This window comes from Pagrus pagrus (genome assembly GCF_965226575.1).
Source record: "Pagrus pagrus genome assembly, chromosome: 11".
Classification (NCBI taxonomy): domain Eukaryota; kingdom Metazoa; phylum Chordata; class Actinopteri; order Spariformes; family Sparidae; genus Pagrus; species Pagrus pagrus.
In genome coordinates this window covers 9,843,852-9,857,649 of record NC_140195.1, presented here as the reverse complement: position 1 = coordinate 9,857,649, position 13,798 = coordinate 9,843,852, and the positions used below count along the sequence as shown (strand labels likewise).

General features: G+C 39.3%; 1 protein-coding gene across 1 annotated transcript; it reads left to right on the top strand.

Annotated features, from left to right (window-relative positions):
* Positions 1 to 3,842: 3,842 nt before the first annotated feature.
* On the top strand, positions 3,843 to 13,665 carry nt5dc2 (5'-nucleotidase domain containing 2). The gene is made up of 14 exons (XM_084366747.1): positions 3,843 to 4,281; positions 6,969 to 7,153; positions 7,240 to 7,314; positions 7,414 to 7,469; positions 7,804 to 7,897; positions 8,825 to 8,953; positions 9,365 to 9,425; positions 9,509 to 9,611; positions 9,712 to 9,813; positions 9,965 to 10,046; positions 10,242 to 10,328; positions 11,639 to 11,779; positions 12,446 to 12,510; positions 13,029 to 13,665. The coding sequence occupies exons 1-14, from the start codon at positions 3,906 to 3,908 to the stop codon at positions 13,288 to 13,290; spliced, it is 1,818 nt and encodes a 605-aa protein (XP_084222873.1). The 5' UTR covers positions 3,843 to 3,905; the 3' UTR covers positions 13,291 to 13,665.
* The last annotated feature ends 133 nt before the right edge of the window (positions 13,666 to 13,798 follow it).

Genomic DNA, 13,798 nt, shown 5'->3' with positions numbered 1-13,798 from the left:
ACTGAGGGGATTACAAAATGATCAAAGAACAGTAAATACCATTAACAGTTATACATAGCTAAGTGTGAAAAAGTTAAGTAACAATCTTAGGAATGATAAAACAAATAAAAAAATAAAAAATTAAAACAAACTTTTACATGGAAGAAGGAAAAATCCTTCATTAGACCAAATGTAATATCCTATATTTGTTCTGTAAGGATATGATTGAGGGGAGCAGAAAAACAGTCTCTCGGATTGTGAATACAAAGACAGGTTTACACTTGTTTGCTTTTGCAGGTTACTGACACCGTCTCCCACCGTGGAGCTGGAGAAACAAATGACACAAAGAGGGTAGATGTCTATTTTCCTTTCAAGTGTATCATAGTCAGACAGAGACAGAGGATCCCATGACACTCAAAAGACACAAGCAATAGAGTTTGACTGGGGAAAAAGGTTATAGATATGATCTGCAACTATTCAAACTCAAAGTTAAAGTAATGACATAATTGTTCTTCAGAAAGTAAATTTACCTGTTGCTTGTCCAGGCAGAAAAGTCACTTGTCCAGGAAATTAATTCAGGGGCAGATCTAATCACTGACAATCGCACATATCAATATTTGCTCGGAAAAGCCCCCATATCATCTGAATGCCCCATTTCAGAACTAAAGCACATTCCCTCCCATCCTCACAACCTCTCGCCTGTAGTTTAGTAATAGTATTCACAATGTGCAGGCTGAACTCCACATTGTGTTACAAATGTGTGCTGAGTGTTTAGTTTACATGGGATATTATCACCCTCTTCTGGGCATTGTGCAGTGTTGCCAAATCTCACAAGAGAAACAAGCAGCCAGGCTTATAAAAAGAAGCCCAAAAGAAGCAACCTCATATGCCTATATAGTACATACATACATACATACATACATGACATGGAAGCTATTGAAAAGAAATACTGAATTTGTAATGAATATTCATATAAAATAGAAGAAGCAGTTAAATGTAACCAACAGAGGTGTGTCTGATTGGTCCCATTTAGTTATACAATTCGAAACTGGTTTGGAGTCACTGGGTCACATGACATGGAAGCTATTGAAAAAAGAAGCCATTGTCTTATAAAAATATTTTTGCAAAATAAATACATTACACATTGCAATCAAAATAAGTGTGCTACATGAAATCAGTTTAGTATTATTTTTTGATCATAATTTTCACTAATAACATTAAGCCAGCATGAATTAACATTGTTTTTGTCTAAATCAAACAAACAATAGGGTTATTTATTGATGCTTCCTAAGTCAGCCCCCAGCGCAGCGTGAGGTTCTGGGAGGCAAGCTAACCCTCCTCCTGCTGCCAACACTGTAAAACTGAGTAAGAGACGCCGCTGGGTGTCTCTGGAGTGAATGTCTGTCGAATGTCCAACCTAAACCTAACTTCACAGCGGCACAAAACCAGCCCAAAAATAATATTTGTAAGTGACTTTACAAAAAAACAAGCCCAAAGTAGCTCATAACAAGCAGACTTTGCATTGTGCAGGCTGGACATAAACATGACGCTTGCAAGTTCAGCCTGTATCCACATTGTGTTACAAAATGTGTGCGGAGAGGTTCATTTACATTGGATACTAGGTGTACTTCTTATGTGACAACCCACCAACAGGCTACCAAAGTTGTGTGCTCCTAAAAGGTAATCAGCCCCATTCATATACTTTGGAAAGTACCACAGATGGACCCTTATTAATTAATAGTGTGTCATAAAACTGTGTCATGCCACTGAACACCACAACAACACACCACATGTTCTGATGCTTTATTTAAGCCAAACATGCAAATGAAGGAAAAAATAGAAACAATCTTGGTCTAATTACAATGTCACGAAAATAAAAAAATATAAAAAACTGTTCAAACTATGTGCACACACAGAAGTGTGGCGCTTTAGGGCGCCTGTCCACTTACTGCTGTGGCAAGAATCTCCATGCTTGCCTAGAATATGTTGTTGAAGGCCCAAGTCTCTCTGTCGCGCTGTGCCATCCGTGCCTCTAGCAGGTCAACAGGGCGGACAGTTTCCCATGCCTCAATCCGCTGTGTCTGAAGGATCTTCAAAGTGCCCATCAATTCGGTGATACATCTCCTTCACCTCATCCATGATCTGTGCCAGATGGTCCACCTCTGGTCTCTTTCTCTTGCCTGGGAAAATGGCTGATGAAATATTACCTATACATTTTTGGTACCAAGTACTATATTAATACCATTAGTCGCACTTGTATTGGAGTAACATTTTGGCTTGTCAGTATGTAACTGTATTGTAGTACGGACTCTTGATTTTACAAGAGGCAGTTGAAACAGACCGGTATTCTAGTACAAAGTATTTGTGGTGTCTGGCCATAGCGTCCCCGGATAATGATGAACCCCATATGACGTCACCTCAGCTCGCTTGGAGGCAGGGCAGGCACAACTCGGACCTACTTTGGAGCAGGTCTATCACAGCTCGGCTCAACTCGGTGCAGTAAAACTGGTAATGGAGTGGCCACAAGTGCTTGTGGAAAAACGACATTAGTTCCTCATGAGAGCTGATACCGTCTCAGACTTGTGAATGCCTCACAAGCTATTAAAGATATAATATGTAGCAATTCTGCATTAAAATGTCTAAAAACGACTACACCTTTTATTATATATTTTGTTGAGTTGTGTACTGACATTATCCAAAATGTTCCCAACAATGGTTAAACCAAGAGCAATCCAAATGTTTACTCAAGGTAACAGTGCGTTTCTTCAGGTCACCCGTCTCTACTTTCAGGATAGAAAATCAACGAACAAGACTAAACTTAACATGAATAACATTTTTAAACATTAACTTGTCTGCGAACATTTGTGCCACATCGGATAGACTTTTATCAGAAGTGGTGGTTGTTTAATGTTGTTTGTGCTTCAGCCGGGAATAAGATGGGCCCTGACGCTGGAGGATTGCTGCAGGTTATGCAACTAATATGTTCCTCATTAAAGATTAATTGTTTCACACACCCACACCCCATCCCTTCGTCAGCCGAATGATGGCCTGCCTGATCAGTGGACTGAGATCTGCGCATCACATCACGCACACAGAGATGCAACGCAGTGCTCCTCCTCCTGCAATTAAATAGAACATTTTGCTCATACACAGTCAAACAGAGTTGACTGCTGACTTTACTGATTATTGATCACTATCAACGGCAAACTCCGTGTAGAAAGATAGGACTGTCAGAAGCTGTGCTGGCTAGCTTGTATTCATGGTTACTCCAGATTTTCAATGAGAAAAGACGCTACCTGGGTCAGTCTATGGAAACATTCCATTTTTTTAGATTTTTTTTTTCATATTTTATGATAAAACAATAGGTATTTTGAACAATTACTGACTCTTGAGCCATCAATATTGGTATTTTAATCAATTATTACAAAAAATTATACAAATCAGACTTAAAATCATTGCTCTGTGCAGCAAAGCCAACGTTCTTAACTATCCAATGTTCTTCAATTTGTTTTATTCTCATGTATTATGTGAAGCTTATTTTTTACCTTTATTTTATGTGAAGAAATTTGTAACCTTGTTTAGATAAGTGCTATTTAAATAAAGTTAGGATTATTATTATGTAACAATACAAATCCTGTGTCATTGTTGACTTGTGTTTGTCCAATATGAATTTGCATACATTGAAGTTTAAGTTCAATATTGTAGATTTATACAGGACACATTAAATTCCTCCTCTCCCATGTGAAAAGCGGTGTGCTATGATCATGCAGTCGTGCAGTTGTGATTGGCTGCAGGGACTACCGCCCCGCCCCTTTAGGCCAAGGGGCGTGGTCACATTCACGCCATGGGTACAGGATGTTTTGATGTGCAAGTAGCGGAGTGCTGCAGCAGCAGTTTTTAGAGGTGTGCACGTCGCAGCCCTAAACATGTCTCTAAAGACAGTGGGCACAGCTTTAACCCGCGCTCTGTGGACAACAGGACACAGGACTCCCCCTCTCGTGGGATCCCCTAAAGTAAACAGACTTTCAACCACATGCACGCTGTCCGGAGAGGGAAAGCAGGGCCGCGAAAAAACAAAAAGTTGTGATTCCAGCTCGGACAGGCCCAGTGACGACGTGCGGTCCTCCAGCGAGCCTGCTCAGAGATGCACGTCTGCGGACAAGAAGCGACCCAAGGAGCCCGTGGGTGCTCCGGGTGTCACTGGTGTCAGGAGACGATCGTACACCTCCGCCACAGCAGCTCCAGTGGACAAGAGGTCATACTTGTGGGCTCGGTACAATGACACGAAAAAGCTAGTCCACGGTAAGCACTCATTTGTCTCCTCCGTGTTGTTATAATTAACCATCCACGTCACCAGGACCGCACGTTCCCAGCATCAACGGTGTTAAACCGTTAGTGAAGACATTTTGTTCGTCCGGGGATTGTGTTTATCCTCTGTACAAGTAACGGGTGTGCCAAACCGACAGATAATGCTGTCGGTTGTAGTTAACAGTTCCTCCACGCCAAAGTTTTATAAACTTTAACGTCATGTCGTTTTAAACAAAAGTCAATAACAAGTCATAAAGAAGTTGCGTTCATGTGTTCCCCCGTGGTTCCTCTATTATAGCTAAAAACACACGTACACCAGCTAACAAAAACGTGAACTTATAAGTTACTTTTTCAAATGTAACTTCAACTATTTAGTCAGCAAGAACTCGTAATGGGAAAGAAAATGTTATGTAGGGCAAGACAGACCACTTCTCACTTTGTCGAGAAGTTAGTTATTTTGACACAACTGCTAGCTAGACTTGGTGTGGCTACATGCTAGCTCTAAATGAATAAACATGATGAACAAAGGAGAAATGCTGTAGCATGAAAAATACAGGAATTTGACAATTAAAAGTGTGATTAAATTGTATGACAACACGAAGTTAAATTGATTATGTTTGCTATGTTTGTTTTTGAGAAGAAATCCAGAAGCAGGATTATAATATTTACAATATTAATGAGAGTAATTAATCTCCAGAACACTGTTTGAAGCTAGAAAGGTGGCAGGGTCCGCCACATATAAACAAAGAAAAACTGCATGAAATTGTGTTGTACTTCTAGGTCAGTTTGTTCAGTCAGTTTATTTAGTCATGAAAACAGGCTTTGTTTGTTTAGGCATAACAATTATTAGTCAAACAAGATCTTTCGCTTCTGACTTTTTAGAAGTTATTTCAGACATATAATATTGCAAAACCACTATCCAAATACTGAGATCTTGAAAGTTGTTATTCCGTCCGTATATTTTGTGCTTTGTCCTTATATAACCATTCATATTTAGATATCAGTAACAAGTAAAAAATCTGTATAAGTAATACTTCTAAGCAACATATACGCACAAGTTACTAAAAGTAAAAGTACAAGTACTCATCACAGAGTATAATGTTCTCCTACAGTGCTATTCAGATGTACAGTAGGATTATTATCACTGATGCATTGACATGCACACAACTTGTTATGATGGAGCTGGATTTTAACTACTTGGATTGATTTATTAACAATGCATCATCATTAATTAATGATCATATGTTGTGTGTGTGTGTGTAAAAAACCTAACCTATACTAGTGCAGTGTTTCCTCTAAATTCATTCAGGAGTGGTGGACCACCACAGTAAGATCATTGCCACCACAGCTAGATCAAATGGGAAATTAGACATTATAATATAGATAACAGGAAAAAAAGTGCATAGAATAAGCCCTTTAATCATCATCATATAGCTAAGTATAAGCAATAGTGATGCAATTACTTACAGCGCTAGAACTAACAAGTATAATATTTGCCTCTGAAATCTGGTGTAGTAGAAAGCATTGAATGGAAATACTCCAGTAGAGTTAAAAGTACCTAAAAGTTGTATTATGAGTTGAGTCCTGGCATAAATGTACTTAGTTGCAGACCACCACTGGATACATGGCTTTTTTTTACTGTGTAATACATCTACATTTATTCTGTTACATTCACATATAACGATTTTGTAATAATAAATAAATAAATAATACACGGACCCAGATGCAGCAGCAGCAAAGCATGAATTCTTAACGTAATGGGATTCAATTAAACGTTCTATAAGTGATCCTGGAGAAAGACAGTTTATTGTTTAGTCTCATTTCCAGGTCATCAAATACAGATGGTCTGGGTCAGGGGCTCATCAAATACTCTTTGTATAACTGTTTGTATTTCACAACTAGGGAATGAGCCTCAACGGTCAACAATCTTTTTCCAGAATCACTTTTTGCACTGTTAAAGCTTGTAATTTCACAGATCTAACATGGAAATGTGACTCAGCAGCATGGAAATAAAGGCATTTCCAGGTATAGAGTAGCTTCAGGAAAACCATCGTCAGGGTTGGTACATGCATATTTTATGCCCAGCTGCGGCCCTGATTGGACTGTCCCAGGACAGAAAGCTGTGACCCATTTTTTCCTACACTGTAGACTGATGATGACACAGCTCTATGCTCATATTCCAGCCAGGGTATTAGAGGCCCTGGTAAATTGTAAACTGTTTAATCTGTGCCCATGTGTTAGCTGCATGTGATAATGAAAACAAACACAAGAGGTACAGAATGTTTTGCTCCCCATTCCTTTTAAGTACTCTGACTTTTTGAGAGTTGTTTAAAATGTTCTTTTGGATTTGACTTCAGTCCAGTGGCGAGGCAGTTGATATTTTCCATTACGCAACCTCAGATGAGCTTGCCAGCTTCGCTAGATTGAAAACAGCACTGGAATTACTTCTTTCCTGCCTGCAAGTGCATAATCAGCAGGTTTCGTAATAAAAGAGAACATGACAGCTTTTCTTTTTACGTAAAATATGAGTTGCACATTATGAATGACCTAATCCTACCCTCCCTCAAATATGAACGTGACTTGTGTTTTGTTCCCTTATCATGCTTTATTATAGCTGTCTGTCTGATTTGGTCTGCATTTGTCTTGTTTTGCTTAAATGAGAGTTTCCTATCTGTTCTCAGACCTGATTCCACCTGGTGCTTGTAACCTCCTCAACTCCTCCACCATCTTCGCCAACAACGAGGTCAACCTGGCTGAAGTGGACATCTACGGCTTCGACTATGACTACACGCTGGCTCTGTACTCAAATGCGCTCGACACGATGATCTACAATACAGCAAGAGATTTCCTTATTGAACACTTTAAGGTGTGTTTACAGTAGCTGCGTTAATTGTACGGACATTAAAACTGCTTTCCTGGTTAATTTATCCATTCTGTGCTCCTGCTCGACAGTACCCTGAAGGCATCCGCAAATATGATTACATCCCCAACTTTGCCGCTCGAGGTCTTCACTATGACATCCAAAAGGTAATACTTGTCAAACTAAAATGTGCTATTGGAGAAAGATCAATGTTTACATTTTCCTGGACAGACAAATACAAGTGAAACTCTTTTCTCGCACTGTAGGGGCTTCTGATGAAGATAGATGCCTTCCATTACATTCAGTCAGGAACAGTGTATCGGTAAGAGGTTTGTTTGTTGTCTCCTGGCGTCAGTTGGCAAGAATTTATTAATCATGATCAAAACATACAATCAGAGTTAATATGAACAGCTGGTCAAATAAACAAAGTTGACAATATAGATTGATTGCTGTGGGTATAAACATACTCGCCAACCTTGAGATCTCAAAAATAATGAGGATTTTGAAACCAAAGTGAGGGGGGTCCTGATATTGATCCATAAAGTTTCTTTATCTACATCACTGCCACTGAAGATTAAATAATCTGTTTGTATTGTTTGATGATGCTGTACGGGTTTTGAAGATGTTGTGCATTAATTTATATTTCATGTCTCCAGGGGACTGAGCCCAGTATCAGACGAGGAGATCCTTCAGCTTTTTGGGGGAACTTACCATATCCCCCTGCAGCAAGACAGTGGCTTCTATGGAAAGGTGAGGTTCTAATAGTGTACAGTGGTATGAATATACAACACGATAGTCTATATCAGGGTATTCAGCTCAGATGGACTGGGAATATTTGTAGCCATTTTTAACAGCTGGGTACAGAGTGCTGCCTGACATTCTTTACAGTTATTTCACTTTGCATTCTGATATTTTCTGAATGTTTCTTGTCTGTGAAACATGTTTGGTTTGGCACAGATGGGAAAGCTCTTCTTAACTTTGTGTGCTCGACACATCTGTCATAATCCCCTCTGGTCTCTCTCAAACAGGGATGTAATTCAGGATTAAATCTGTGCCTGTCCAGAGATATTTCAAGTGTCTGGCTTTGCTTATTCGTGGCTTTACTATTACATAAGTACCGATGTTGAACCTTGTAATCGCATTTGTTCTATTGTCGACATGAAGCAGCAGGAAGGTAGTGTTCCAGTCCCTAAAAAGCTGGCCAGAAGAACTCTGTGTCCAACAAAATAATTTGTTTTTGTCAGGGCGTTTTATAAGCTGCACTCCATCCGTCAGGAAAAGCTGAAATCTCTATAGAGTCTGACAGTCACAAACGCTAATCTGACCTGATGCTAATTAGGAGCAATTTGGACTCTGATGTTTTGAACCAGGCTCAAACAATTTTCGGTCCATCAGATCATTGAAGTGCTTTCCTGCTGCAGGAAGTATGCCTCCAAGTCTTGTTATTCTCCTTGAAACAGTCGTCCAAATTAGTTTTGGTGTGGTTCCAATCTCATTTGGAGACTTGGCTCTGTTTTCATGGTAGCCTCTTAGTGAGTAATGGTTTTTAAATGGGATTAGGAAGTCATCTAAATTCCACAGGTAGAATAATGTTAATAGCACAAGTTCACAAACATTAACTGCAATCCCTCGTAATCATGCAAAATATCAAACGTTAAAATATATTTTCTATCGCAGGGACCAAAGGTGAAGCAGTTCATGGACATCTTCTCCATCCCAGAGATGACTCTCTTGGCTGTAGCAAATGATTTTTTCATCACAAATGAAATTCCGTACGATCCAGTTCACCTGTTCAGGGACGTCTCGGTGAGTATTTCCCTGGACTCTCACGGTATTAAATGTTACACCCTGTTTTTGAGCTGTGGCCTCCCTCACCCTGTAGCTCACACTGAGAAGTATACTGATCTATTGTATCAGACTTTTTTTTACGCACTGTGATTTTTCAGCTGGACGCTCAGGAATCTGCTGAGCTCAGAAAAAGTTTGCAATGGACTCTGATGGGTAGAACAAAGATCAATGTGTCTGCTATTTCACCATTACATCTGTTTTGATAACATCCAAACTATAAGCTTCTTAAGCATTTTCATAAAATGGACCATTTCTTTTTGTAGTTTGTAGATCTTCGCAGAAAATACTCATGCTAGATCAGACAAAGTGCCATGAAATTGTTAAATAACACAGATCGGCCGCTTTATGTAACACTTATTTAATCCTCAGGAAGCAATTGGCATGGTTCACCTCAAGGGCTACATGTACAAATGGGTCATGGAAGATCTTGGTAAGAAATCACTTTCTTCTTTTTGCATCAAACAAATACATTGTCTCACACGAAATAACATTCTGTCCTGATTCTCTTCATAGATAAATACATTCTGAGAGGAGAAGAGACGGATGCTGTTTTGCATCGACTGGTCAGTCATGGAAAGAAGCTCTTTCTCATCACCAACAGTCCCTTTAGCTTTGTGTAAGTGTCAGCTTTCTGTGGCACATGTCTTCGTGAGTCCACTCTGACTCATAATAAACTGTTCTGTTGCAATCTGGTATGTTTTTTTTCCTGTGCGCAGGGATAAAGGGATGAAACACATGGTAGGAAAAAACTGGAGAGACTTCTTTGATGTTGTCATTGTGCAGGCAGACAAACCTCACTTCTTCACTGACTGTATCAAGTGAGTAAATGTTTTGGAGGAAGTGGTGAACAGAATCAGATAATGTGATTCAGACATGTTCATAGGACATTGATACACCTTATATATTCACTTCAGTTTCTTGTTTTGGACAGCGATCTTAGAAATGTTCTTAATATTGTCACTCTTACAGACCTTTCAGACGGTTGGATGATAATGGAGATCTTCGGTGGGAAAAGATCAACAGTTTAGACAAAGGACAGATCTACAAACAGGTCTGTATTACTTTAGGCTACTGTCTGACTCCTCTAAAAGCTAAACATTGCCTGATGTTTGAGCTTAGACCTATTTCTCTCTATTTAATAGCTGTGTGAAGCTGCTACGGGTTACATTTTTTACATGTTTGTTCGTGTTGCGTCCTGTGAGTCAAGAGGATAACCTGTGGTTTGTGGTTTTCTTTTGTGTTTCAGGGAAACCTGTTTGACTTTCTCAGACTGACAGGCTGGCGAGGTTCAAAGGTTCTTTACTTCGGAGATCATCTTTATAGTGACTTGGCTGTAAGTGTCTGACTGACTGTTGTCATTGTGATTAATATTTTTAATATTGTACATTTTCAAGAAATGTCATTTTTTTTCAGGATTGCTTATATGACATTAATTTGATTTTAAAAACAGTGATAGCCAAATTTGCCATTACACATGGCGTATGGTCCAGGCCCTCTCAAACACATACAAACAGATAATTCTCAAAACTCACCATGTGGTATTTAGGAGGGGCAGGAGGGGGCTCTGCATGGGAAATTTTAAACACCAGATGGTGCTACCCTGCTGCCTGATATTGTTTAAAAAATGTTGAATTAATGGCATGGATTATTGTGTAGAAGGTATTCGAACATGTAGCCAAAAACATATAATACAAATATGTATTAGTTTAAAGTACTCTCTGATTAGACACACAACAAGCAAGGAGTGCATTTTATTTGCATTGTGCATTACATGAGGTGGAGACTTGCATTAGATCAGCATTTTAAGGTCCTATTTGTAAATTGATTTTTGAGTCTCATTCCCAACTCGTGAAATATTGACACTTTTTGGATTGTAGGACGGGTGGACCAGCATCCCTATGCAACAGTATTTGACGAGTTGAGGAAACCCAAAGCATCAGTATTTGACGATTTGGGAGTGACACTCAAAAACTTTTCTCACAAATAGGACCTTTAACACAGAATAAATAGATAGATAAAATCAATTAAAATAGAATTAAAATAGATATTAGACAAAATAAGATAAAAAAACACATTATTTAAGTATTATTTTTGGTGCGTTTAATGGCATTTACTTTTTTATTGAGCCATTTATTTTTTTATTTGATACTTTTAATTGTGGCAGTTTCAGTCCTCCATACAGAGGACCAGCATGTTCTTTGAAATTAGATTTTAAAAAAAGGCTTGAAGTTAGGGGGCTATCTGGCTTCTCTCTAAAATCGTCTGATTTTGACTTATGGGACGAGGGAGTTTCCTTTTTTTTAATTTTCAAGCAGATTTCAAGCAAGAAATCGAAAAAAGCTTTTTATAAACCATGCCACTGATTCACTCATGAAATGACGACATCCAGAATGGTGAAACTAAAGACAGCTGGTGATGAAACATGTTCCTCCTGAGCATATTTAGTTGTTTCTGCTTAGATAGATTTAAGGATCAGTAAATATGTGGTATGACTGGCCTGCCTTCGTTATTTATATTCATTTAAATTCCCCTGTAGTTTTCCACTGCTGCTCTCTACTTAATGCAAATCCTTGATAAGTTCTTGCATGATTCATAATTGCACAACCTAGAGTTTGACTAAAGGAGTTTCACTTGTTGTGGCAGGACCTGATGTTGCGACATGGTTGGCGCACGGCAGCCATAGTTCCAGAGCTGGAGCAGGAAACCAAAATGGTGTGCACAGACCGGTATGCTCTGAACCTCACCTGGCTACAGGCTTTAACCGGCCTGATGGAGCGCCTGCAGGTGAGAAGTTAATCCCAGGATTTTATTGAGCTTTTTCTCACCAAACAAATACACTTGCACATTAAAAACACAAGTCACAACTGACTTCTATCAAAGTACGCTAGGGGTTAAAGGTAACAGATGTTTGAATTTCCTAGCCAGCTGTTACTCATGTTTGGTAAACCCCAAATTGCTAAATAATCTGACTCACTCACTCGCTAAACACTCATTTATCATTGGTTCTTGACTGGTGTGATGACAAAACAGGATGAAAGTAACTGCCCCGTCACTAAGCTACCTAAGTCTATTTAACTTCTGTTTACAAGCCCTGGTTGCCTTGTATTTGGTAAGTTCCCCATTTGCTTTAATGACAGCACAGACTGGAGCCGGCATGGACTGCTGACTCATGATATCCCTGCATGATTTGACAGTGTTTTGCAAAGCTTCTTGTCATGTCACAGAATGCTTGGCTTTCTCACTTCTTCAAGTGCCCCCATGAATGTTCAGTGGGGTTGAAGTCAAGTGACAGCATCATGGCCCCAAACACACCTCAAAGTGCACTGCAAGAACCTCTTGAAATGCAGAGAAGACCAAAGACTGTCATGTATTTCCTAGAGATCTCAGACTTTTTGACCCTACAGTGAACCTTGTGTTGAGTTCATGATTTTATCTTCTTCATTATCCTAGACACATCGGGACCCGATGTCTAAACAGGTTTTTCAGGAATGGCAGAATGAGCGAGAAGAACTCAGGTGAGTGCAGTTATCTTATGTCAGTCTTCACCATCTTCATTAACACCACTCACTTTATCATGTATTAACCCTGGTACATCTATTAAAGCACAGGACTTAAGTGTATTTCTGAGGACTTTGAGTAAATTTAACTTTTATGCTACTTGATACCTCTGCTCCACTACATTTACTTGGCAGCTATTGTTAGAATTAACTTTATAGATTAAGATTTTAAGAGCCTATAAGGAACATATAAAATGATGCTATTATACAGTAAATTAAACCGACCAACTGTATATAAGTTAAAGTAAATTATTAATATGCTGTTTACTTATTAATGCATCAGTTTATAATTATTTTGATATGAAAGGACATATCACTTAATTTTGAGTGCAAGACTTCACTTCTAATATGGTATTTCTCACTGAGAAGTATTTCTACTTTACTCAGGCAAAGGGTCTGAATACGTCTTCCACTACAAAGTATATGAATTCATATTAAAAACACTCTAACTTAGACCCTAACCTTTTATTTTGCAGGGCAATGATAAAGAACTTGTTCAACCCTCACTTCGGCAGCATCTTCAGAACGCGTCACAACCCCACCTACTTCTCCAGACATCTGTGTCGTTTCTCAGACATCTACATGACCTCCCTCAGCTGTCTCTTGAATTACGATCTGTCGTACACTTTCTACCCCCGCCGCACCCCTCTGCAGCACGAGGCTCCTCTGTGGATGGACCAGCTTTGCACAGGCTGCATGAAGACACCCTACCTGGAGGAGATGTCTCACATACGATGAGAGCTGTGCTCCCCGCCCCCCCAGTGACTGTTAGGATTTTATATTTCAGGTTGGGCAAACTCCTGAGAATGTCTGAAGAATCCTTGATGTAGCAGGGTTTCCTTTTAGAGAAGAAGATGCCGCACAACTCCCTCCACAGGGCAAAGCGTTCTTGTTCTAAACTGTGACCCACTTCCCCAGTGAATTCACTAGAGGGTGCTGTAGATTTAGCTTCTTCCATGAATGTATTATGCATCTGTGTACTATCCAGAGAGCATGTAGTGGTACAAGACTGACAGACACTGTAGATGCTGCCTGAATCGAAGTGATACAGAAATACATAACAACATTGAGCTCGAGTTGCACAATTAGAACAAATAAATAAATAAAACCTGACATTTTTGTGTTGGTCTCTTTTTAATCCTTTTATACTGGACACATCACATTCTAAAGGATAAGTTCACCCAAAAAAGAAAATTCGGTCATTATCTACTCAGCCTTAGCCGTTCGGAGGAAAGTCGAGCAAGGT

Coding starts and splice junctions, on each gene's coding strand:
- nt5dc2 (XM_084366747.1), top strand. CDS start 3,906: ATGTCTCTAAAGACAGTGGGCACAGCTTTAACCCGCGCTCTGTGGACA. Junction 7,898..8,824: donor ACAGTGGCTTCTATGGAAAG/GTGAGGTTCTAA, acceptor TTTCTATCGCAG/GGACCAAAGGTGAAGCAGTT. Junction 10,329..11,638: donor ATCTTTATAGTGACTTGGCT/GTAAGTGTCTGA, acceptor TTGTTGTGGCAG/GACCTGATGTTGCGACATGG.